Below are 24,948 nucleotides of genomic sequence, written 5' to 3'. Positions count from 1 at the left end.
CAACTGAAATGCAAAAAAAAAAAAGATTTGTGCAGTGTATGGAAAAGGTGCTGTGACTAATCAAATATGTCAAACATGTTTGGTGAAGTGTCTTGATACTACTGACATTTTGCCAAATTATTCTTGGCTGTGGGCTGTCTTATGAATTGGAAGATGTTTAGCAGCATGCTGGCCTCTAACCACTAGAAGCCAATAGTGGGAGATAGGTAACATAGTCAAAATATCCAAATCAGTAAAGTTATTGGTGAAAATGAAAAATTTGTCTTTTATTTTATGGAAAAAAACTAAACGGATTTTTTTTGCCAACCCAATACTTTATTTTTTTCTTATATTACTGTTTATTAATTACCGTAATTTTTTAATTTTTAAATCATGTTTATTCTATTATAGTTGTCTCAATTTTCCCCCCTTTACCCCCCATCCATCCCACCCCCACCCTCCGCTCCCACAGTCCATTCCCACTCTGTTGTCCATGTCCATGGGTCATTCATACATGTTCTTTGTTTAGTCCCTTCCTCTTCTTTCCACCATTGTCCTCTTTCCCCATCCCCCCTGGTCACTTTCAGTCTGCTCCATGTTTCCATGACTGTGGTTTATTTTGTTCATTAGTTAATTTTGTTGAATAGAGTCCATTTAGGTGAGATCATATGGTATTTGTCTTTCATCAACTGGCTTATTTCACTTAGCTTAATATTCTCTGGTTCTATCCATGTTGTTGCAAAAAGTAGGAGTTCCATCTCTCTCTCTCTCTCCCTCTCTCTCTCTCTCTCTCCTTCTTTCTTTCTTAATGCACACTGATTTTATTTATTTTTTAAATATAAAAGTTAATTTTAAAATATTAAAAAATGTAAAAGCATTATAAGTTCTCAGCAATTAAACCAACATGACACTAGCACAGAAAAAATCAAGTAGATCAATGAAATATAATGAGCATTCTAGAGACAAATGTATATACCTGTCTAACAATGTAATATATAATTGAGTTGATATTTCAAATCAATGTGGAAAATAAGGCTTATTCAACATATAAGGTGCATGGACCACTATTACTTGAGATAAAACAAATATAGGGCCCTATTTCACACATTATACAAGAAATATTCAGGTGAGTTAAAAATCAATATGTAGAATCTAAGGAGTTTTAGAAGGAAATACAAACTAATATTTTTCTTACCCTGAATTAAAATATTCAAACCTGGAAGCTATAAAGTAAAATATTGACAATATGACTATATTAAACATTTAAGACTGTACAGTAATACACATATAAAAAAGTTAAAGGACAAATAATACAATAGGAAAATATTTGCCACACATCTAAAAAAAAGTTAATGGTTTGTTTTGTTTTGTTTTTAGGGCAAAAATTCTACAAACATTTAATCAAAAAATGGATAAAGAATACCAAAAAGTCATTTAAAGCTTTTTAAAAATAATAGAAATAGGCAAGAAATATACAAAAACAGGTTTAGTTTCAACAAATAATAAAGGAACAATTAAAATAACATATCATTGTCACAATTAGATTAATACTTATTAAAAAATGTTAGTAATATCAAGTATTGACAACTGTGAAAGGAACTGGGTATGCATAGACTCTTTTTCTTCATCTTAAAGCAGTCCCTTTAGCATATTTTGCAGTGCTGTTTTGGTGGAGGTGTAATCTTTTGGCCTTCTTTTGTCTGGGAAATTCCTTATTTCGCCTTCCGTTTTAATTGAGATCCTTGCTGGGTAGAGCAGTCTTGGTTGGAAGCCTTTGCTTTTCATGACTTGGAATATTTCTTGCCACTCGCTTCTGGCTTTCAGTGTTTCTGTTGAGAAGTCAGCTGCTAGCCGTATTGGGGCTCCCTTATATGTTACTACCTCTTTCTCCCTTGCTGCCTTCAGGATTCTCTGTTTATCTTTGATATTTGCCATTTTAATGATGATGTGTCTTGAAGTGGGCCTCATTGAGTTCCTCTTGAACGAGACCCTCTGTGCTTCCTGGACTTGTGTGACTTTTTTTCTCCTCAAATTAGGGAAGTTTTCTATCATGACTTTTTCAAACAGGTTCTCTATCCCTTCCTCATCCTCTTCTTCTTCTGGTATCCCTATTATACGGATATTATGTTTCAGGTTGTCCTGCATCTCCCTCAACACCTCTTCATTCTTTTTGAGTCTTCTTCATTTTCTTGCTCTTTCTGGGTGCTTTTTTTACCTTATCTTGCAGCTTGCTGATTTGATCCTCAGCTTCATCTAGCCTGCTCTTGATTCCTTCTACTGTGTTCCTCAATTCAGAAATTGTATTTTTCATTTTCTCTTGTCTTTTATTGATAGTTTCTATGTCCCTTCTCATGGTGATATAATTTGCAGTAAGTTCCTCATAGTTTCCCTGTAGTTTTTTGTAATTCTCTCTGAGCTCACTGAGCTCATTGAGCTTCCTTAGAACCATTGTTTGGAACTCAATAATCTGATAGTTTATTTGCCGCTATTTCATTTAGTTCTCTTTCTGGGTATTCCTCCTTTCCCTTGGGCTGAATGGGGGCTGTTTCTTTGTCTTCCCATTATTTGTGAGACTCTTCTTTTTTGCTTCTGCTTTTTAAGTTGATCTGTCTTGATTTCCTGACTTCGCAGTGTGAACTTCTATGGTAGGAGACTGCTGTTTCTACTTTCTGGATCTGCTTCTGATGATGTCAGATGTTGACCCTGTCTGACCTTAGGCAGTCTGTTTGAGACTTCCAGGAATCTGCTGTTTGTGGCTATCTCCTTCAGCTGTTAATCTAGTCACTCTGCACTCAGCAGGCCACATTAGATAGCTCAGGGCGGGGTGGAGTCCCTCCTGGGGGCGGGGTTATTGGGTCCTCTCACTCTGCTGTTGTATGGGGGTGGAATCAGCACTGGGATCCCACCAGCTACTCTCTCTGTTCTCTCCCCAAAGCATCCTTCCCCAGTCTCTCCTCTCGGGTCTCCAGACCTCTCTGTGCCCCCTTTAGCCAGGGATCTACTATCTGTGGCTGCCACTCTGCAATCAGCAGGCAGCTCGGACAGCAAAGGGCAGGGTGGAATCCCACCTAGGGTCTGGGCTATTGGGTCCTTTGACTTTGCTGCCACTCAGGGGGAGTGGTCTCTGCCTGAGCAAGATGGCTGCTGCTGCATGGGGGATGAGTCAGCACCGAGATCCTGCCGGCCACTCTCTCAGTTCTGTCCCCAAAGCCTCCTTCCCCAGTCTCTCCTCTGGTGTCTCTAGCCCACTCTGCCCCCGACTTTGCTGAAGCCCAGGGTAAGTGGCTGCAAACAAAAATTTATGCGTTGGCTCTTTAAACGGTTCTTTGCGTCTCCAGCTGCCTGTCTAGCAGAGAGCAACCCTGCCATTTTTCGCAGCTGGCTGTTTTCTGTGTACTTTTTGGGCTCTGGTGCTGTAGGCTGGAGATCTCTGCTTATGGTTTAGACCCCGCTCATCTCAGGGGGACCCAACTGGCTGTGTCAATATCCTTCTGGTGGTGCCACCCATGGGCGCCCCGCCCGCCTTCTCGAGTCTCTACCGCACTTGTTACCAATTAGGTTGCACTAAAGCCGATTCTTCCGTCTCTGGGGTTACAAGGCTCCTCTTTTGCTATTGTTCAGTTTTTTCCTGGTGATTTCTCCACAATTTAGATGTATTTACTGGTTGGTCCTGGGAGGAGGCCAGTGTGACTTCCATTCACTCCTCTGCCATCTTGATTCCCCAATACTTTATATAAAGCACTTTCATGTTTATTTATATAGTCTATCCTCAAAGCCCTGTGAGAAGCTAGTTAAAACTGACTAAACATTTCTCGTATGTGCCATCCAGCTATCGGTCATTTCCCAGAGCCAGGCACTGTTCTAACACATTTACATATATTAACAATGCATTCATTTAATTCCCATAATGTTCCTATGAACATAAGGTGTGATTATTATTTCTGCTTTACAGGTAATGAAATTGAAGCACATGTGGGTTAGGTAATTTGCCCCAAATTGCACAGCTTGAAAGTGGTGTAATTGGATCTGACCCCAAGCAGTCCAGCTCCAAAGTCCATGTCCTACACAGGCTGTCTAGAAATGAGTGCTATTCCAATTACAGATGAAAAAATAATCAGTACTCAGAAATTAAGTGACTTGCTCAAGGTCACTAACAGAATGATAAGCTGAAATTTTAAATCAAGTCTTTTTACTTGGAGTTAGGTTTCTTTCAGTAATAACAACAGCAGCAGTTACAACAGTTAATTACCTAGGGTTTATGATATGCCATACATAGTTCTAAACATTTTACATACATTAACTAATTTAATCCACAGCTCTATGGTGTAGATACCATTATTATTATTATTTCTATTTTACAGAGGAGGAAATTGAGGCACAGAGCTTAAATAACTTGCCCTGGGTCCCACAGCTGGAAAATGGCAGAGTCCAGATTTAAACTCAAGGTGTCTCCAGGATCTAGGCTCCTAACAGCAACTTCCCATTTTGTCTGCATGCTCTACCACTGTCTTCCTCAGCAGGATCAGTAAGGGAAAAGATGGAAGGGAAGGCCACTAACATTTAATGTTTATATTCTAATATACTGTGATAGATTGTATGACTGCTAAAATGTTTACTGCCCCTCGTTCTCAGGCCTGTCTTTATGGAAAGGACTATACTTCACATTAGTCTGCCCATGACTTGCTTTGGCCATTGAAACATGAACAGAAGTGATGTCATTTCTAAGCATTTCTGCAAACCACTGTGAGGTTCTGCCATCACTCTTTTCCTTTTGCCATGAGACTTTCCTGTCCCAGACATAAGCTGCTTCTTTGGTGCTGCTTTTGGAATAAAGATTTGGAGCAGAGCACAGCTGACAAGCTGAGGGTATAAACATTCACCAGAAGTAGCCTTGGATATTGTACGCCATTGAAATTTCGGAGTCATTCTTTTCCATAGCATAATTCTGTCTAAGCAGAGTTATACATATATATTAAAAATTTATTTAGTCTTCACAAAGATTAAATAATACCTACTTTAATTATACCTATTAAGTAGATATAATCAGTTCCAGGAGTAAACTAAGATTTAGTTTCACTGAGTAATTTGCTCACTGGTATACACTGAATATTTGTATTCCCCAAAATTTATATGTTGAAGTCCTACTCAACAATGTGATGGTATTCAGCCTACGGTATTTTGTCATGGTAGCCTGAGCTGACTAAAACACTCAGAAATTTAGAAGTATATAAGCAAGAGTTTGGGCTTAGATCTGCCAACTCTACTACTTCAAGTATCAAACCTATTTGCCCATCTATATTAAAAGAACATATAGGGCAAATGGGTAAACGAGTTGACATCAGAGCTTGTCGCCTGTGGAACACAAAATTTCTGATGAGCTCTGTCTGCTGGTGAATCATTGCTTTCTAAGAAAAAAAAATCAATGAGTTAAGTAAGTTGTTTAGGAAGACACTTATGTAATGAGTTTTTCACTAACCTTCAGACATTGGTAATTTTACAGCACTTTATACATGGCAGGCAATCACCAAAAAATAAATGGACATTATTTGATGGAACTTAGTAGTCAATATATTTTTAAAACCATAAAGTGTGAATTTCATATAAATATGAAAATTATATTAGAAAATGGGAAGATTGAACTTGGTGCTTGGGTTACATATCTGGTTTGTGATGTAATTCATGTCTAACATGAAATAGTTAACTTACCTTTTTTCCCTCACCCAAGGACATGCTTATTGATTTTAGGAAGCAGGAAAGAAAGGAGAGAGAGGGAGAGAAACATCAACCAGTTGTCTCTTGTTTGTGCCCCAACTCTGAACCAAACCTGCAACCTAGGCATGTGCCCTGATTGGGAATTGAACCCACAACTTTTTAGTTTACAGGATGATTCTCCAAACAACTAAGCCACATTGGTCAGGGCTGAAGTAGACAACTTTTAAGTGTGGCTTTTTGACACCAATCCTTTTGTCACAGCAAACAGCGATGAGACCCAAGAGAACATTCTGTTTTATTCTGTGCGTATGTATTATGTACTCACTCGTATGCACAACAGATGCAACTGTTGGCCTGCCCGATAGCCTTTCCCTGCCAGACCCCGGCTTCTCTCCTTCCCTCTTCTTAACATAAACTTAATTTTCTTCAAGTGTTCCCCACCCCCATAAAGCTGTGTGCTTTAAGAGGTCCTGTCTAATCACCCACCACATCCTAGGGGTGAATTGCAATTAGTCAAGGCAATCACTGTGGTCTTATTTCCTTTGGTGGAAATTGGTTTGCCAGGAAATGAGTATGTGAACCAATTCTGGTCATGAGACAGGAAGAAAGAAATTGAGTTAAGACTCTGAATGTCAATCCTGCTCCAAATGTCATTCTGCCCTACATCCGAAGTAGTCACAGGCTTTGGTTATCAATCAAACTCATAAGATTCAATAGACTTTATTCTAATTCTTCATTTATTAATCTTACAGAGTGATACAAGACAGGCATACCTAGTGTACAGTTTTGTCACGGCCTCAGGAGGCTCAGGGGTTACCCAGGTACACTGGCTTCTTGGCCAGCATGACCCAGCCAGGTCACCTACAGCTGCTAAGGAAGATTGGGCTGCGCAGATTCACTTGATGGATTCTCATTAGTGTCTACCTAGGGGCCAGCTGACTGCTCTCTCTATGCAGGTGCAGTTCCACAGATGGAGGGTTTCACAGCAGACAGGCAGATAGCTTCCGGCACAAAGCGTTCCTCCCTGGCTTCACATGGTAGTTGCCAAGGAAACAGTGCTATGAGAAGGCAAAGCCAAGGTCAGCTTCCTAGAGAGGTGCAAATCTGTTTGGAGACCGAGGCCTGATGTTATTCCCTTTCACAGGAAAAAATTTGCCGGGAGCTTCAAGGAAAGGTTTCCAGGCTCTACAGAAGAGAAACAGAAGATAGAATCTTGTTCCTCCAGACATTTTTGTGTCTGAAGTAGATGCTTGGATTACATCCTACTGGTGCATTTAGTTTCCCAAGCTCTATTGTAAGACATCTATTTTCACAATTTCTCTGCTTTCTTCAAATCTCTTCCCCAGTTCTTAACTGTCAATTGATTTCTTGCTTCCTACTTAACTGAAAAAACAGAAGCAGTAAGAAAACTTCTCTACTTTCCCTCCACCACACACTGAATTTACCCACATCCTTCACCTCACCTCTTTTGGATACGCTGTCCAGCTGTCCACACTCCCCTCGAAGGCCTCACCCTCCACCTGTGCCTTAGCTCCTACGCCCACTCATCTATGCTAGGATATCACTTCAGCAACTGTAAACCCTCCTCTTCCCCAGCTGATTATCCATCAGCATACAGCCTTTAGTGTTTCCTATTTTAAAAGTCTCTCACTTGACCCCACATCCTAGTCCAGCTACGGCCCATTTCTCTACTCCCCATTATAGCAAAACATCTCAAAGGAGTTTTCTATGTCTGTTGTCTCCAATTATTCTAGCCTTATCTTTCTGAATTGAGTTTTCTAACGCTTGTGGCCCAAGTTATCTTAAGTATTATAACTTCATGAACTCAATAATTTTTTCCATCAAACATTGGTTGTTACTATGACTCAAGATTATTAAATTGGGAGCAAGAAAGTTTCAGTAAGAGAAATCCATCATTGAAATAGCAGCATGCTGGAATACCTTTCAAATATGACCAGATTAAAGAAATGCTCATATCCAAATGTGAACAGAGAAGTTACTTCTTTGAATTTAACATCTACATTTTTTTTCATACCTGGTTTATTTGTTCTAATCTGGGCTGATATTAGAGACTATAACTTAAGGCAAATTAAGACATTATCTTTGCAATCCAAGTATGCTTTGTCATTTCTTTGAACACTAAGAACTTTTTAAGTTTTTTATCAATAAGAAAAAAATTAAACAAGATTAGAACATTTAAGTTATCTAGATATTAGTGGTGTATTAAATGAGGCAGTGTAAAATGAGGTTCAAAATCATATTATCTTCATTATATATCTTTTTTATCATATATATTTATTATATACTCCAGAGTTGCTTTAGTTGGTAAGTGATCTCAATTGCATAGTGCTATAGTTTCTCTTAAGAAAAACTGAAACTTGATGGTGTTTCCCATGCATGAGCATATTGAACTGTGGCAATAACTTGTTGAGGTCAGTAGGGCAAAAACAATTATTCCATCCTTTTTTAAGAGATGAGAAAAATGAAGTGCTTATGATAAAAACTGGGTTATGAAAAAGATCCCAAAAGGCTGTAGCAATGCAAGTAAACCTCACAAGTCTAAATTTAAACAGACATAAAAATCTTGTCTTTGGGAGTCCAAAAGAACAACTGTACAAATACAGAATGCCTCAACAATAGCACTGGTAGAAAACAAGCAAGGCAAGAGTCGGCAATGTTGTATTTCTCCTAAAAAGATGCTAAAACCTTGGGCTGAGTTGAAAACATGAGTTTTGTGCTTGGTCAGCACTTACTGAGCGCTGTACCTGCCTCGCTTTGCACACAGTAAGCAGCTGTCAGACAAGGGAAGTACTCAGAACAGGGAGGTGGTTGTTCTTTTGGCTTGATTTGGGCACCACATATAAAGAGTTTATCCAGGGAACCATGAGGGTCCACTTGAAGGAGCAGGGCAGATGGCCGGGAGAACAGATTTGGCGGGGACAGCCTTGCTGTTTGAGACTACATGCCCCTGAAGACTCAAACTATGGTCAATGAACAGAGGGCCACAGGAAAAGAGATTGTATCCCAACAGGAAAACAGAAAGCATCTCAATACATAGGCAGAAATTTGTAATGGTAAAAAGTATCAAAACTGGAAGAGACATGAGAAAGTAAAGAAATTAAGTAAACACTACATATCATACCATGTATATGGCTGCATAATAAATATCTCAAAACTTGGTGGCTTAAAACAACACCCACCATCTCCCAGTGTCCGTATTCAGGCACAGCTCTGCTGGGCTCCTGGCTTCAGGGCCTGTCACAAGGCTGCAATCAGGGTGTCAGCCAGGGCTGCAGTCATCGCAGGGGTCAGTGGGGGCAGGGACGGCTTCCAAGCCCGCAGAGTAGTTGCTGGGCATGACGAAGTTCTTTCTGGACCCTGGGACTGGGGGCCTCAGTTCCCAGCTGACTGTCGGTTGAAGGCCGCCCTCGGTTGGCCAGGTGGCCCTCTCCATCGGCCTCCATCAGAGCAAGTACTCGAGAAGACCCAGTGAAGGAACACCGGCAAAACGCAAAGAAAATGGACAGAGGTGAGAACTTTTTAGGGGCTGAAACTAAAATTGAGAGACAGATACTTCGGATGAGTCCAAGATTGCTCATTTGTGCAACCAGATAAAAGGATGGTGCCAATTCACCTGCGCTAAGCATACGAGAGGCCTGGGGGCTAGGTGGGGAAGAACATGAATTGGGCTTTTAACATGTTGTATTGAGGTGCCTCTGTGATACAGTTGGGAGACAATGAAGTGGCTATGTATCTCAGAGAACTGGCCCGAAGATATAAACTTGTGAAACTAATCTAGGTGGTGGTCGGGGGCTTCATGCTGTTATATCATTGACCAATGTGACAGTTACTCTGACCTACATAGTCATCCATTTGCAAGGATCTCTGTCTAGGATTAAATAGAGCTTAACACATTTTCTGTTAAACGTACTACTCCCCTTCCAATTGCACACCCCGTACACCGTATTTTGGAGTTAGGATTCAAGAATAGTATGTGGCGCCCCATGATCTCCATCCACCTCCTGGTATTCATGCCTTTAGGTTTTTCCTTCCCAAGTGTAGGCAGGACATGACTTGCTTCTACCTGACAGACTGTGGCAAGGTCATGCACATCATTTCCTGGATTATATTACTTTACATGAGATTCAGTCTGCCAGGCCGACTGGGGCTGAAGACTCCCTTGGCTGGGCTGATGAAGTAAGCGAGGGGGCCCAGCCAGCAAGGAACTAGGGGGACCACTAGCTGCTGAGGGCAGACTTCAGCCAACTGCCAGCAAGGCTCTGAAGCTCTCAGTCCTACAGCCCTAAGGAAATGAATGCTACCAACACCCGAGGTGGGCTTTGGAAGCTGGTTCTCCCCCAGGGGAGCTTGTAGGTGAAAACACCACTTGGCTGACACCTTAATCGCAGGCTAAGCACCAAGAGCAGAGAGCCTAGACAAGCTGTACCCTGACTCCTGCCTGACCCACAGAAACTGTGAGGTAATAAATGTGCATTGTGTTAAGCCTCTAAATTTGAGGTAATTTGTAAGAGAGTATAGAAACCTCAGCAAAACTTAAGGATTTATCCAGCTCATCATATTTTTGAACATGCTACCCTTTTTGTGCTGCAAGAGAGTTGCCTGCTTTTTTGTTTTATGGGCTCTGTGCAACCTCATTTGGGGTCAAGAACCATCTGTTTTATGAGGGTATTAGGAGTATGAAATGTCACAGAGAGGTTAAAAACTTAAGAGCCACAAAGTGGCAAGCCTTATTACTATAGATAACCCACTAGATTTAGAGAATAAATTATTTAGATTAAATCTAGAATTAAAAAGCCAGAGCTGGAAAAAGACTAGCAAACCAGGTATTAAAGACTCATGTGTTTACATTCTCACAGGTGGAAAAATATAATTACAAACTGGTCTCATGTCTTTGTAATGAGCAAAACTAAGAGTAATGTATAATTTTAGCAAGATTGATGTACAAAGCTTTTTGAAACTAAAACTAGTTACAATTGCTTAGAGTGAATATGGAAGAAACCCGTCTAGACAAAATGAGGTAATTTGCAGGAAGGGAAACCACAGGTAGATACATGTCACACCTTTAATGCTTTTCCTTTGGCCTAATTTTCATTTTGAAAAAGGTTATAGAAAATCCTGAAGTTTCTAAGTTGTAGACATACAAAATTACAAGAATAACTTCTCTTTAGAGTTTCTGGCAGAGAAGCAAATCACTAATCCACAAAAGGTGCAATTTGATAAAATGGGGCAATTTGATAAAATAACTTGCATTGAAAAACATTTCAAATGATGTATCGTATGCAATTGTAAATGAACATTTTCTTCAAATACTTATCTTCATTTGGTTAGCAGGACAGATTTCTCAACAACCATTCACTGGTAATTAGATTCACTGGTAAAGACCTACTCTGCATCAATAGAATAATGTTTCATTCAAGGAGTTTTGAAAGCGTTTTCATTTTCCAAAATTACAGTACAAAGATCATTGCTTTCTCAGTTTCCCACTTAATTTGAAGGCTCATATTTGCTCTGGGTGTAAGATTATTTCATTGTTCATTTAATGACTTAAGATTCCTTTCCTACCACTAAATTGAGTTTGTCGAAAGGCTCAGTTCTTGGCTGCCTTCTCTCTATACTCACTCCCTATAAGAACTTACTGTGCTGGATGGACTTAAATACCATCTTTTCCAGCCCCAATGAGCTCCAAATCTTTTTTTTTTTTTTGGAAAAAGATTTTATTTATTTATTTTTAGAGAGAGGGGAAGGGAGTAGAAGAAACATCGATGCTAGAAGCATCGATCAGTTAGTTGCCTCTTGTGCCTGCCCTGACCAAGGGCTGAACCCACAACCCAGACATGTGTCCTGACTGGGAATCGAACAGTCATGACCTTTCGTTTTGTGGGACAGATGCCCAACCAACTGACCCACACTAGTCAGGGCTCCGAATTTCTATATACATCTGCTGACTGCACATATCTGTGTGTATAAATGTATCTACTGGGTCTCAGATTTAGCAAGCCTAAAACCACAATTCCAGATCACAACTGTCCCCCACCCCCCTGCAACCAGCTCCTGTCTTCTTCAACTCAGCAAAATGGGACTACCCTTCCCCAGAAGTTACTCTTGACCTCTCATTCCTCTGCACCCCAGACACATGCAATTCATCAAGTCCTCTCAGTTCTACCTGTAAAGTATATCCCAAATCCTATTACTTTAGACAGCTCTACCCCTACAATGTAGTGCGACTACATCTGCTTTTGCTTAGATGATGGTAATATACTCCTCCCCCTATTCTCAACATAGCAGAGAGAACACCCCAGACCACTCTTGACATAGCAGAGAGAATAATCTGTGAAACAGCAGTTCTAATCACTACTCTGTTCCCATCAAGCTCAGGATAAAATGCAAACCTTTCCAAAAGCTACGTAGCACTTGACATTGTCTTTGGTACTTGTTTACTCCTCCAGAATACATCACATGGGGCAGAGACTTATTCTTGTCTTATGCACCACTATCTCCCCAGTGTCTATCCACAGCAGTGCCCAGCATATTATACACTCAATATTCATGGGATGAACTAATTTTACTGTTACAGTACAGACAAGCTTTACAGGCCCTTGCCTGGCTGCAACAAGATTGCTACACTCAAGGGTTTGATTTTTTTAATGAGCATAATTTCAGACTAGTAATCTTTAAAACGTGAGCTGCTACTTTATCCCTTATAGTAATCCTGGGTGATGATTTTAGAGCTGCCAGAGGTGTAAACTATTCCCGAATAAAATTTCAAATCATAAAGACAAATATGTTTTCTGCTTTGTGATGACTGCTCTCGTGTTGCAGCTCTCTGTACATGGAAAACAGCCTTTACTGAGAGGACTGACAAACGGGTGGAGGAACAAGCATGTGCAAAAGCAAAGTGAGGGTTGAAAAAGCAGGATATATGCCCTAACAGCAAGTATTTGGGATGGTTCTAAAGTGTACTGGGAGGGAGATAGAGCTAGAGAACAGCAGAACACAAAGGGGCTTACAGTACTTGGCTAAGAACTTCAAAGAGCAGGCAACTGCAATCTCTTCTGTTTGCATTTGAGAAAACTTTTTGTAGTGAGTATGAAGGCTGGTGGGAGGGTGTGGAAGAGAGGCAGCAACCGGACTGGAGGCAGACAGAGACTGGTTTAGGGGCTCCAGGCAGGACTGTGCAGCTTTGAAGCCTCCTCGTGTCTTCTCTGCTCTAGGCCTGCCCGAGGGACTGAGCTTTGACAAACTATCACTGATTTTGCAGATGTTTCTTTCTGAAGATCTCTGGTCCCCATTACCTATGGAAGTCTCATTCCTAACTCCTGACTCATTTTCCTTTAGCTTTATATTAGCCTGAGATGAAGTCATTAACCAGTTATTATGTGGTATCAACTTCAGCAAAGCACCACAGTCTAACCTGGACCAGTAATAGTCATGTGGCTCTCTGATGACAAGGGCCTCAGGACGGTGGTGGTGGTGGCGGTGAGAGGGGACAGGACGATGATGCTGAGTTCACAAGTGCTGGTAACACAGTCATTTCCTTTTTCAAATGTTTGTGTCCCCCAGTGGACTGCTGAAACGATTTCTGAAGCCAGGAGGCAGACGATGCTATACATTGTCCTCCAACTCCTGCTGCCTCACCTTTACGTGAACCTACTTGTTTAAGGAAAGTCATTGTGAAGCAGTCCAGTGCTCCAGGTAGAAACATCTGAACGCTTCTCCATCCTCGCCTGCTCCCGTGAGCCCCTCCAATCTTGGGGAATCCTAATCATTAGTTCTGAATCGGACTGCTTTTCACATTCAGATACAGTAATGTACTCTTAGTAAGAGAAGAACTCCACTTCTACGTGCCTTATCTTTTATTAAGAATAAACTATTTCTCTCAAATTCTAAAAAAAAGGAAATCATGACCAGGAATTAAGTGAACATATTATCTATTTTTATTATGAAAACATTAAATTTTGACACATTGCTTCATTTGCTTTTTAAAAATCTATTATCTGCCTTAAACTTATCCAGCAAAAATGCCAATAAATTATATAAATCATGGTTTGGGTCTTTTTAACTAAGAACATAATATGCTTTATGATAATCAAACAATAGTAAATCTGAATTGTATAAGTGGTTAACTTGTAATTTGTTTTAACATTTAGCTTGAAACCAAAACCAACCACATGCTAGGACACTGTTGCAAAAGACCCCGTATGCGGTGTCAGGGTGCCGAGCTTCGCCGAGGCGCCGAGTGCACGCGGCCCCGTCGGGCGTCAGGCACTCACCCTGAGCTGTCCTGTCCCGCCCGGCTCAGGCGCAGCCCTGTGTGGAGGGCGGGTGCTACGTGTCACCCGCCCTCATCTCCTGCCCATGCTATCTTGCCTTTAAGTAACTTCATTTCTTTAAAAGGAAATCATTAGCTAAGAACTCCAATACTGAATTTAGAAACAGTGATTCCAATACACATTCAATCAAATGTGTTAGTACTTAAAGTCACAAATTCTGGAACGTGAAAATAATATACAAAGACAGAACTTATGTAAACAACCAATCAACTAAGGCAAATAGCACTGCCACCACATGCCTTAAAATGGTGTATTTTTGGTGTCTGAGGCTCTTTTAAAATTATATTTTGGGACAGCTCAGATGAATTTCAATAAAAGATGTGTGGTTTGCATAAAGTTTAGAGTTTTAAGGGCTTTCAACATGGTGGCATTGTTTAAAAAATACATCAATAGTCTTATCAGTAAATGTTTTTCCACTTGGTTTTAAGTTTTATTTTCTGTGGAGGCAAACCAAAGCACTGTCTTAAGACTCCATGTTCAAAGTTACAATAGGATCTCTATCACTCCTAGAGATTCTAAAGCTAGTTATCACCCTGGTCCTTGTCATCAACTTCATCTTCATCATCCTCATCATCTTGGTCTATGGATTCAAGTTCATCCTCTTCTTCATCCTAAAGGGAAAATATACATTTAACATTATGAAGATTGTTCACTTCATATTCCATACATCATGACATAGCTATTGATAAATTCTTTATTTCAGCAATTATGCAAGGTTATATGCCATCTGATGTCCTTGATTTAATGCTTAAGGCTCCCTGTCATTTTTAATGTGAGACGAGATATACAGGGTACCTTGCTAACAAAGGGCCACAATTCTCGCCTGGACCAAACATGTCAAAATAGAATGGCATGTTTGGGTGGTGAGAGTCTTGTTATCATAGGAACAATCAAATCAATTCACTTTCTAGGTTCAAAGCCCAAAAGAAAACAGTTAACAAATGCTAGAAACTGTGCAGATGATGCTGAATTCATGTGACTAACCACAGATATACTACAGACATATATCTATGCCTGTAATATAGATATATAGGTGCAACATTACCATGGTACAGTAAAATTTTAAAAAATACATTATAAAGAAATACAATATATAACATTTTTCGAAACATTTCAATATTACCGGATGACCAAGTTCCTTGAGTTTATTCTTTAATGACAATATTTTCTGATCCTGATCAGCCAACAGCACCAAGAGATCATCTTGCTCTTTTTTAGAATCTGTAATGTTCACCTCGAGCTGGTTTTTCTCATTTTGTAAAATGACAATCGTACTGTTAGATGAGTCCAGCTGCTCTTTAATAGCAGTTCTTTCCTCAGACAGAGCTTTAATTTCATTCTAGGAAAAGAAAGGTGAAAATCACTAATCTAAATTTAACATTCACTCTTCGAAGGTTTTTAACAAATCAGTTCCTTCTATGACAAATCACTGTACTTGTCTAATCTGAGGAGTTCATGGGTCGGGGCTGGGAGGACAGGAGGTTTGAAATACACAAACACTCATGCAGTTATATGAGAATTTATGTTAGGCTACATATCAAAGATGGTTATTGTGAAAAATAGAGTTTAACATCCCAAAACATAGTTTTAATCAGTCATTCCTCAAAAAATCCTAAGAGATAATACCATTTCAGATAATCAGAGGAATAAAGACATAAAACATTTTATAGCAGAAGCATGGTTAGCATCAGAATTAGAACTCAAGTTAAAAAAAACAACTACTAACTTTCATCCTCACTTCATGCATATAATTAAATGGAGAAAAAACAGCTTCAAATAAAGTCAATGGCTTAAAAATAATTTGACCACAATCCAAAAGTCACACACAATCATGTATTATCTTCCTTTTCCCATTTTTTCCCTTCATGCCTTTTTAAAATTACTATTACCTCACTCCTTTTCTCATGTTATTTATTCTGATTTCTCTATCACACAATAAGCTGGCAAGATTTAATGTGCCTGTGTTCCTTAGTCTTGTGGAAAGCTTCATGTGGCTTGTGTATTAGCCAAACCTGTACTCCTATTCTTATTGTGATTAGAGATTAATTAGAAAACTATTTTCAATGATTTTTACTTTCAAAATATATTTTCATGTAATTTTACATATCTAACAAAATTATTTGAAAAGGCATTAAGAAAATCTTCATTTGTGTCATCTTGAGTAACAGAATAGAAAGGTTGTAAGATACATTACACCCCATTAAATTTCTTTATAAATTTAAGGACTTGAGAAATTGAGTGAAATAGTCTCTAATTTCCTGGAATTCATTTCATATAATATGCAGTAAATAAAAGTTTCACCAAAACCAACCTTTAATTCTTTAGTTTCTTGTAATAATGCTGACAGTCTTCCTTCTACATCAGTAGCTTTTGCAGCTATTACAGTTTCACTCTCTACTGGTACAGGAACGGATTGAGCCTGAAAGTAGACATTAGAGGGGTAAAGGAAAACAGTTTCTGGAAAGTTATGATCAATATGAAATCCCAAAGGTGATTTAATTTTCTTGCTATTTTGAAATTTTATTTCCAATGACAGAAAATATAGTTCCCTTACATAGTTACGTGAATAAAGTGCTCTCCCTAGACAGATGAGCTGTCCCTGCAGTAAAGTAGAGGCTGAGACAATAATGGTGGGGATCAACTCTCATCAGAGGCTGAGGAAGGCTGCGTTAAGCTGCCTCAAGGTCAGATCAGAAAAGCAATCAACAGATAGCATTAATGCAGCTATAACACAGCATTCAATAAACAGAGAATAATTTTCAAAGCCTTTTCCTCATAAAATTCCTGTATGTTTAGTTGACACTATCATTTCAAAGAGACAGGTGGGGACATGAAGCTGAATGCCATTAATTAGTGACATGCAATTATTTTCTTAAGTGCTATAGGAAGTATTCTTAAATCAGTTTTTCAGTTTTTCCCCAACTTTTTCCTAGACAACACTAGAAGTGAGGTGCTGGTCTAACAAATATCTAAAAATGTGTAAAGGGCTTCAGAAGTGCTAGAGGCTAGAAGAGTTTTGAGATGCAAGTTAGCCAAAGCCTTGATTGCTTTGAAGAGTGTTGGCAGAAATATGGCCATGAAAGGCAGTTCTGGCCAGGGCTCAGAAAGGAAAAAGGAGAGCTGTAGAGAAGGCTTCTGTGGTCTTAAAGAAAACAAGTATCATTATGAACAGAAAGCTGATAGAAATATGGAGGTTAAATGTAGGGGTGTGTGTGTGCGTGTGCACTGAGGTCTCAGGTAGAAATGAGAGGAAAGGCGATTCTTGTTATGAAATGGCAAAGAATTTGGCTGAATTGTGTTCTAGTGTTCTGTGGAAAGTAAAATTTGTAAGTGATAAACTTGGATATTCAGCTGAAGAGATTTCAAAGCAAAGTGTTAAAGGCGTGGGGCAGTTTCTCCTTGCTGCTTATAGTAAAATGTGAGGGAGGGATAAATTGAAGAAGGAATTGGTAAGCAAAAGGGAATCAGAACTTTAAGGTTTAGAAAATTCATAGCCTATCTCTATTGCAATAAATGACAAGGCATGTTCTGGTGAAACATCATCTGTGAAGAGGTTGTTTGTGTGACGCAGGGACCCGGTCAACCACCTCAGAGGCTGGAATAAAGATGTGGTTATCGAAGGAAAATTCAGGAGGGACTTCTTGTCTGATGGCTTAGAACTCTGTGAATTACGTGTGTTGCCAACAGGTTTTTTGACAATTTTATGCCAGCAGTAAACCTGCTAAATTGGACAGAAGGGTACAGAGACAGGATGAAATATAAAATACCAGCAAAATGGACCAGTAAGCAACTGATTAAATTGAGCTGGTGAATCTGACTATAATATGGCTACCATCGTGGACAGGAAGGCATTGTGACCAGAATTCTGGCTAGTGAGTAACCTAAAGGGAACGTGCTTTTTGACAATTCTGCTTCTTTTCCACAGTGGCTGAGAAACAGCATCTAAACCTTGTGTTTCCACTTTTCAGGAGGAAAAACAATTAACTTACAAATGCTTCTATTTTCTGTAACAGCTCCTGATTTTCTGTCCGTAGTTTAGTGATCTCCACAGATTGTGAGTTTAGCTGAGACTTTAATGTTGCCAGTTCCTAAGACAGAAAAAATAGTTGCACTGTAACATAAATGGCATTAACTTCATCAAGGCAATGACTATTTACAGGACTTACAAACAATTTTACCTCCTGCTTTTTTCTTTTCAATTCTAAAAACCAATATTTTTCTGGACAGAAAGGTTTAAATATCCAAAACACTTAACCAAGCAATTATCATGGTCAACAATGTATGAATATTAGGCATAAGATTTTATATCTTCATATTTGCATCTTATAAACATATTTATATTTTCCTTAATTGTTAGTTCACTGATAATATACAAATAATCTGGGTGGGATGCTGAGATCTGTTAAAAAGAACACCATTAAAAAATTTAAAAACATAATAAAAAGCAAATAGCATTACTATATAATTAAAATAGTTTCTGGACTTTCAAATGGCTGTCATCACTATCAATTTTTGCTTACGCCTGACAAAGTAGTTCTAGATTACTGGAACTGAAAGGTGGTTACTCTATTACAATTAAAACAAGACAAAACAGAACTTGGATCAAGCTGGGAAAGTACCTGTTTTAATTCTGCAGTTTGTTCAGAATCTCTAGCTGAAGCTCTTGCTTCATTTGTGTCTGGGGATGTTTGGGAAGATTTCTACAAATAGCACAGAAATAAACTATGAAATAAATTCAGTCTAAAGAAATAGAAAAAAACCTATCACAGACTAAGAATATGTATACAGGGGTGGGCAAAAAGTAGGTTATTTATTGTATTACAGCTGTAAACCTACTTTGTCCACCCCTGTATAAGCTATGTCTTATAGATGTTTACCAAAAGATTTCATATCAACAATTTTAAAATTTCACAACAGCATATATGGTCTACAACTTTTCCATGGTCAATAAATTTATACTTATAACAAATAGTTTATTAAATCTAATCACTTATCTGATGACATGGAGAAAGAGCATACAGTCAAGTATTTTTTGAGCGATTTTCATTTATTAAAAGAGCTTTATATGGAGTATCTCATTTAACGTTCACAACAGTGAAAGCGTTATTAACTAAACTGCTTAAATTCAATTATCTAGGAGGCAGTGAAATTTTAGACAGTCTGACATAGCTCATATTCTAAAATCTTAACATGATACTTTGACTTACAGGATCCAGACAAATAAGCATGATAATGAGGATTATTCTTTTGCTCTTATTTAACATTTTTAAACATTTACTTACTAAATTTTCAATCAGAGAGTCCTTTTCAGCCAGTTGGCTTTGTAGAAGTTCCTGATTACTTTTTAATTCTTCTATCTCTTCTCGCAACCTACCAATTTCTTCTGGTTGAATGCCATTCATCTGAGTCCCGTCACCGTAAGAACCTTGATGCTGATTGTCTTTTCCTATTAGGTAGGCAAAAATGTGAAAAGCCAGCACGAAACTTCAGTTTTTTCATTTTTTGAATTAGAAGATTCAGATATAAATATATAATTTGCTTAATTTACTTTGGCAGCGTTTTTGTAAGCACATTTCATTTCTGCAAAATAATGTACTGATAAAAATAGTAAACTGATGATATTTTCAGGGTTTCTGGGAGGGAAAGCAGCATAGTCTTATTAAGACTAAATGTGGTTTAGTGATGTAAGATGAAGAATTATAGTAGTTTTAATTCCAATTCTGTCAATATAAGAAAAAATAAAATCCCTTTAAACAATCTCCCCAAAGGAAGAGCTTTCTATATGAACTAAAATAGCCAAGAAATTATTGTTATAAATAAAGGAAGAGATGTTTTTTCTGAAAATTTTAGTCACTTTGATATAAATCAATTGTACTTCTACGTAGGCTTGCGTTCCAATCATAGGCACTATAGGATGATACTATTTACAAGAATTTGAGCTTTTCATGTGCCAGGAACTGAACTAGAATTTTACTAACATTATTCCATTTAATTCCCAGATGACATGGATGCCATCATCAGCTCAACTTTGCAGACGAGGAAACTGAAAAGTTAGACCAGCCATTCTTTACTGGCTATACATTAGAATCACATGGGGAGGAGCTTGAACTAATTACTGATGCCTAGACCCAACCCTGACAAATTAAATCAGAAACACAGTGAGGTCTCGGTGGTGCTATTTATTTTTTAATTAAATATTTTTATTTTTCAATTACAGTTGACATACAATATTATAATAGTTTTAGGTGTACAACATAGTGATTAGACATTTATATAATGTACAAAGTGACCACCTCGATAAACCTAGCACCCATCTGACAAGTACTGGTGCTATTTTTTAAAAAAACTCGAGATTCTAATGTGTAGTACGGTTGAATACCAATGGGTCAAATAAAATCAAATAAATAGCAATGAGGCTGAAATTCAAAACTGATTTATGCATTTGTCACAGTGATTAATTTAAGATTAGAGAAAGACTAGTGTACAAGAATAATCTGTTTGCCTTTGCCCAGCTCTTGGGAACACTGCAAGAGCCATGGCCAGCCATACTTACCTAGCTGTACTTTAAGAAGATTATACTGATCCTTGTGCTGCTGAATCTGAGATATTTGCTGTGTGACTGCTGTCTGGAGCTGTTCATTTTGACATTTTAATGTAGAAATCTGCTGCTTTAACTCCTCAAGTTGCAGATCCTGTGAAACAAAACGTAATTCAAGTGTTGTAAATTCATACCAGTTAGCATTAAGATGATGAAAAAATTAAAAATTAGAGATTGCTTTGGGTCTGGGTGTTAAAGTACTCAGCACTTCCAAACTCATTCATTAATTAGACAGTAATACATTAATATATGCACCCAGGCCAATTAACGTGCAGCAGAACTAAGATTTTAAATAAGACCCCACTAATAAGCTCTGTGGTACACCCTTGCAACCTAATTGCAATTGTGGGGAGTGGAAGGATCAAGGTGAATAACTCCATTTTATGGCCCATCAAAACATTTAAGAAATTTATACCAAACTCTTTTAAGAAAGGTAGTACATGTATATATACATATGCATCTATATTATTTTTCACATTAAAAGACAATGATGTAACAGAACACTTAGAAGAATGAAAAAGAGTGCTTCCAACTCTTACCACCCTCATGTAACTAGTTGAAATTGGACCTATTTCTCTATGTCCTTCTAATGAAAGTTTTTAAACTTGTCATAATCAGTCCATATATCATTTTGTAACCTTTAACATACTTATTATTCAATCATAATTTCCCCATATTACTAAGTTTTCATTATAATTTTTAATGTTCACTTAATATCTAATCAGTAGATGCAATATGATTTATATTCAGAAGCAATAACGAGGCTGCTTTCCATTTTTCTAAATGATAAATATTACAATAAATGTTAGTCCATATAATTGTCCTAAATTTTGGAGAACTTCCTTAGGATGGATTCTCAGATGTTAAAGTGAATTTTATAGCTCTCTGTGCTTGTTGCCTCACTGTTAAATGTAGCATTTTAAATGATAAGAATATTTAAAAATAGTATTTCTAAAGAACAGTCATTATAGTAATTGTGTCAAATCACTTTTTCTTCTTCCAAATCAATCATATTTATTAGCCCCAAATGCAGGGTATAACATCATATTCCATGTATTTATTTTCCAGTGCTCTAAAGACATTGCATTTTACAATCTGGAAATAACTCCATATTTGTACTAAGATATAGATGAAAAATCCTAATAGCCATGGGTAAGTTTAACAGTTCCAATCTGGGTCACTCAAAGCTGATTGTCATTTACTGATTTGCTTGTAAACTGAAAAAGCTGAGACTGAATGCTAAATGTAAAACTATTTTTATTCTTTCTCACAATTTCAAGCTTAACAATATAGCCTCTGGGGAGGAAAAGAGCCCAGCAGCCATTCTCATTTAGAGGGCTCCACCCAAGCTCTTCCTTGCCACACCTGCCGCAGGCTGGGCACAATGCGGGGCGGGGGAGAGGCTGTCCCACATAAACTACCACCAGTGCACTGTTTTTATGACACTGGAATTTTAACAACATTCGTAATCTCTTTTTCCAGATAATACGACAGCACTTTCCAGGATTTCAATCAAGGTAACATGATGGGGAATTAAATAAGAGAAAAAAACTAAGAAACATATTTTTAAGGAACATAATGGAAGATTTAAAGTGCTCAACACAAAGCAAATGCGGAGGTTCTCTGGTATCCTGCAAGGAAAATGTCAATTGACGATTTTGAAAATGTAGTTTCAACTTAATTCATAATCATCCACTCTAATAATCAGCTTCCTTTCTTGTTCTAACTCAGTATCAGCTATTCAGCTGTGTAAGACCACGATCTAAGTCTCGTACCCGACCCTTTATGTTCCCTAACACCTGCATCCAATCATTACCAAGTTTGGCCAATTTTCTCTTCTTGAGTTTCCACACTTCCACAGAGTATGAGCTTTAGAGTCCCAGGAACACATGCATTTGAATTGTGTTCTACAAGTCAGTGAGTAACCCTGGACAAGGTTAACTTCTGTCTCAAGTTCCTCATTTATTCTACACTGAAGATATTAATTACTTTGTACAGATGATGTGAAAATTAAGTGAGATTGTTTAAAACGTGCTTCGTGGTCACCTAGGCCAGGGTAAACAAAACCTGGCAGCCATCACCAGCACTGTCGTCATCGGTGCTCCAATTTCCTCCACTGGCCCACCACGGCCACCGCCTTCTGGGGCTCCCTCCCTCTAGCCTGGCCTCTCAAATTTCTCCTTTGTATAGCCACAAGTGTTCTTTGTACATGCCAGGTACACCTCCTGTCTCTTTCTTCTCTGTTCTTTTGCCTAGCTTACTCCTAAGTCATTATTTTAGGACTTGACTTTTCTGTTTTCTTGAAGCCACCTCAGTACTGTCATACAGCTCTGATTATCTCTATCACTAGACTTAATATGTTATAGTCTGTGTGTCATAATAATCTATTTATAGGTTTGTCTCCCCATGAGTCTGTGGTATGGAAACATGTCTTTATCCACAACATCCTACATGATGCCTAAAACATATTATTGAGAGAAAGAGAGACAGACAGACAGAAAGACAGACTCACACTGATCAGCTGCCTCCTGTATGAGCCCTAGCCAGGGATTAAACACATGGCCTACTGATGCACGGGATGATACTAAAACCAGCTGAGCCACCTGGCCAGGGCAGATGCTTCTGAATTATTTAGGAAAATAATGTGGTTTACTCTTTGTATGTCTTGCATTTGAAATGCTGGGAAAAATTCTTTCCCAAAGTAGAAAAGTATCAGTATATCAGAGAGTGTATACATTTTAACAGTACGTACTTGTTCTCGAATCACATTTTTATAGTGAGTCACAATATTGTCATGCTGTTCTAATGTTTTCTTCACCTCTTCCTCTTTTTTATCTTCTTCACTGGACTTATAAATAGCCTTAGTTATCACACCTATAAAAGAAAGCTTATTTAAAATTTATTTTAAACATTTAAAATGCTAAGACAACCAGTAAAACCACATGACTGAACTGCACAAGATGAGAAATAATCTCTCCAATTTTATTAAAGGCCTAAAGTTCTTCAATGGGCTACACAACAAGAGACAGGAAAAAACCCCACTTGTAGGCTTATCATAAAATCTGCATGTGTCCAGAATATACATATACAATATAATGAGGTACTTTCTAATGAATACCAACATAAATGTTTTTATCTTACCTTCAAGTTCTTTTACTAGCTTTGTAAATTCATGATCAAATATCATGCATTCTGGACTGGGAAAGTTGGGCTGGGGTTTCTGAGATGCTCTGGAATACAACTCATGTTTGCTAATAAATCCTAGTTTCTCTATGAAATTCTCTTTGCCAATCCTCTTCTCTATTAGTTGTTTTAGTTTCTCTCTACAGAGATAAGCATATTAAGATGCTTAGGAAAAAGTCAAACAAAACATGAAAACTTGGTCTACATTATACTTTGGCAGAAAAAGAAATGATTTTCTCTTTATGACATTAGAAAGTCATTTTCCCCTTACTTACTTCATGTAGCTCTCAAGCGAGTTATCATTGAAATAAATAGAAATGCCCAACAGAAGGGCACATAAGCCTTGGACCAACTGCTCTTCTTCTCCAAGATTTTCTGCAATTTGTCCCGTAAGCTGAAATCTTTGTTAAGGAGACTAACGGTTCATAATATTTAGAATACTTTATTTTATAATTTGAATTTGACATGTATTTCATGTAAGAGTTTCTATAAAAAATTCTATATAGAGTCCTAGCAAGCATAACACAGAGAATAGTATGTGTATACACACACAAACCCCCTCTCACACCCCCCCTTAAGCAAGCACCATTACCACCTTACCAGTTAAACGCATAAAGAAAATTCAAATATTTGGGACACACAGCTACCTCTACTTGAGAGGAAGAAATAAAAATGATAATCGCTTATACTTACAAGTATCTTACTGCACTGTAAAGGATACAAATGGAACATTGGCTGAATTGTGAAGAAAATGTGTTACAGCAATGGGACAGTTACTTAGCCAGGTACAAAGCAACATTAGCAATCCAACTCTTGTCTGAATTTTGCTTCCCTGAAATAGATAAGTTGCCAAAAATAATCTTATTTTACTTTTTTCAAATTTAAAATGGCCCTAAGGTCCCTCCCTCTCTGCATTAAAAAAATGTTTCACGTCTTATAAAAGATGTGTCAGAAATCCAGATTTTAAAAAATGAACGAGAGCGCATTCTTGTGTCCCCTATGGGCTGTACTTCCCGACATGAACAACAGGAAGAAATCAGAATTGATTCATGTTCATGAGCATAGATCAGGTTACTTTAAAATACAATTAGTGGAAAAACCCAGTTTGCTAAGGAAAAATGTATG

General features: G+C 38.1%; 1 protein-coding gene across 2 annotated transcripts in view; it reads right to left on the bottom strand.

Moving 5' to 3' along the window:
* Window positions 1-13,639: 13,639 nt before the first annotated feature.
* USO1 (USO1 vesicle transport factor) overlaps window positions 13,640-24,948 on the bottom strand; it is a 69,874-nt gene continuing 58,565 nt past the window's right edge. For both annotated transcript variants that reach the window (XM_054591692.1, XM_054591701.1), the window contains 11 exons: window positions 24,545-24,655; window positions 24,099-24,217; window positions 23,782-23,963; window positions 23,393-23,514; window positions 20,596-20,734; window positions 19,325-19,488; window positions 18,662-18,742; window positions 18,032-18,130; window positions 16,354-16,461; window positions 15,166-15,381; window positions 13,640-14,653 (listed from right to left, as the gene is read on the bottom strand). In XM_054591692.1, the coding sequence (XP_054447667.1) occupies window positions 14,564-14,653; window positions 15,166-15,381; window positions 16,354-16,461; window positions 18,032-18,130; window positions 18,662-18,742; window positions 19,325-19,488; window positions 20,596-20,734; window positions 23,393-23,514; window positions 23,782-23,963; window positions 24,099-24,217; window positions 24,545-24,655 (1,431 nt within the window). In that variant the 3' untranslated portion in view covers window positions 13,640-14,563. The remainder of the gene's footprint in view (window positions 14,654-15,165; window positions 15,382-16,353; window positions 16,462-18,031; window positions 18,131-18,661; window positions 18,743-19,324; window positions 19,489-20,595; window positions 20,735-23,392; window positions 23,515-23,781; window positions 23,964-24,098; window positions 24,218-24,544; window positions 24,656-24,948) is intronic.

This window comes from Pteronotus mesoamericanus, unplaced genomic scaffold (assembly GCF_021234165.1).
Source record: "Pteronotus mesoamericanus isolate MK-2021 breed Mesoamerican mustached bat unplaced genomic scaffold, CSHL_Meso_final contig_130, whole genome shotgun sequence".
In the NCBI taxonomy this organism is placed as follows: domain Eukaryota; kingdom Metazoa; phylum Chordata; class Mammalia; order Chiroptera; family Mormoopidae; genus Pteronotus; species Pteronotus mesoamericanus.
The sequence above is the reverse complement of the archived record's forward strand: the minus strand, read 5'-3'. Positions and strand labels throughout refer to the sequence as shown.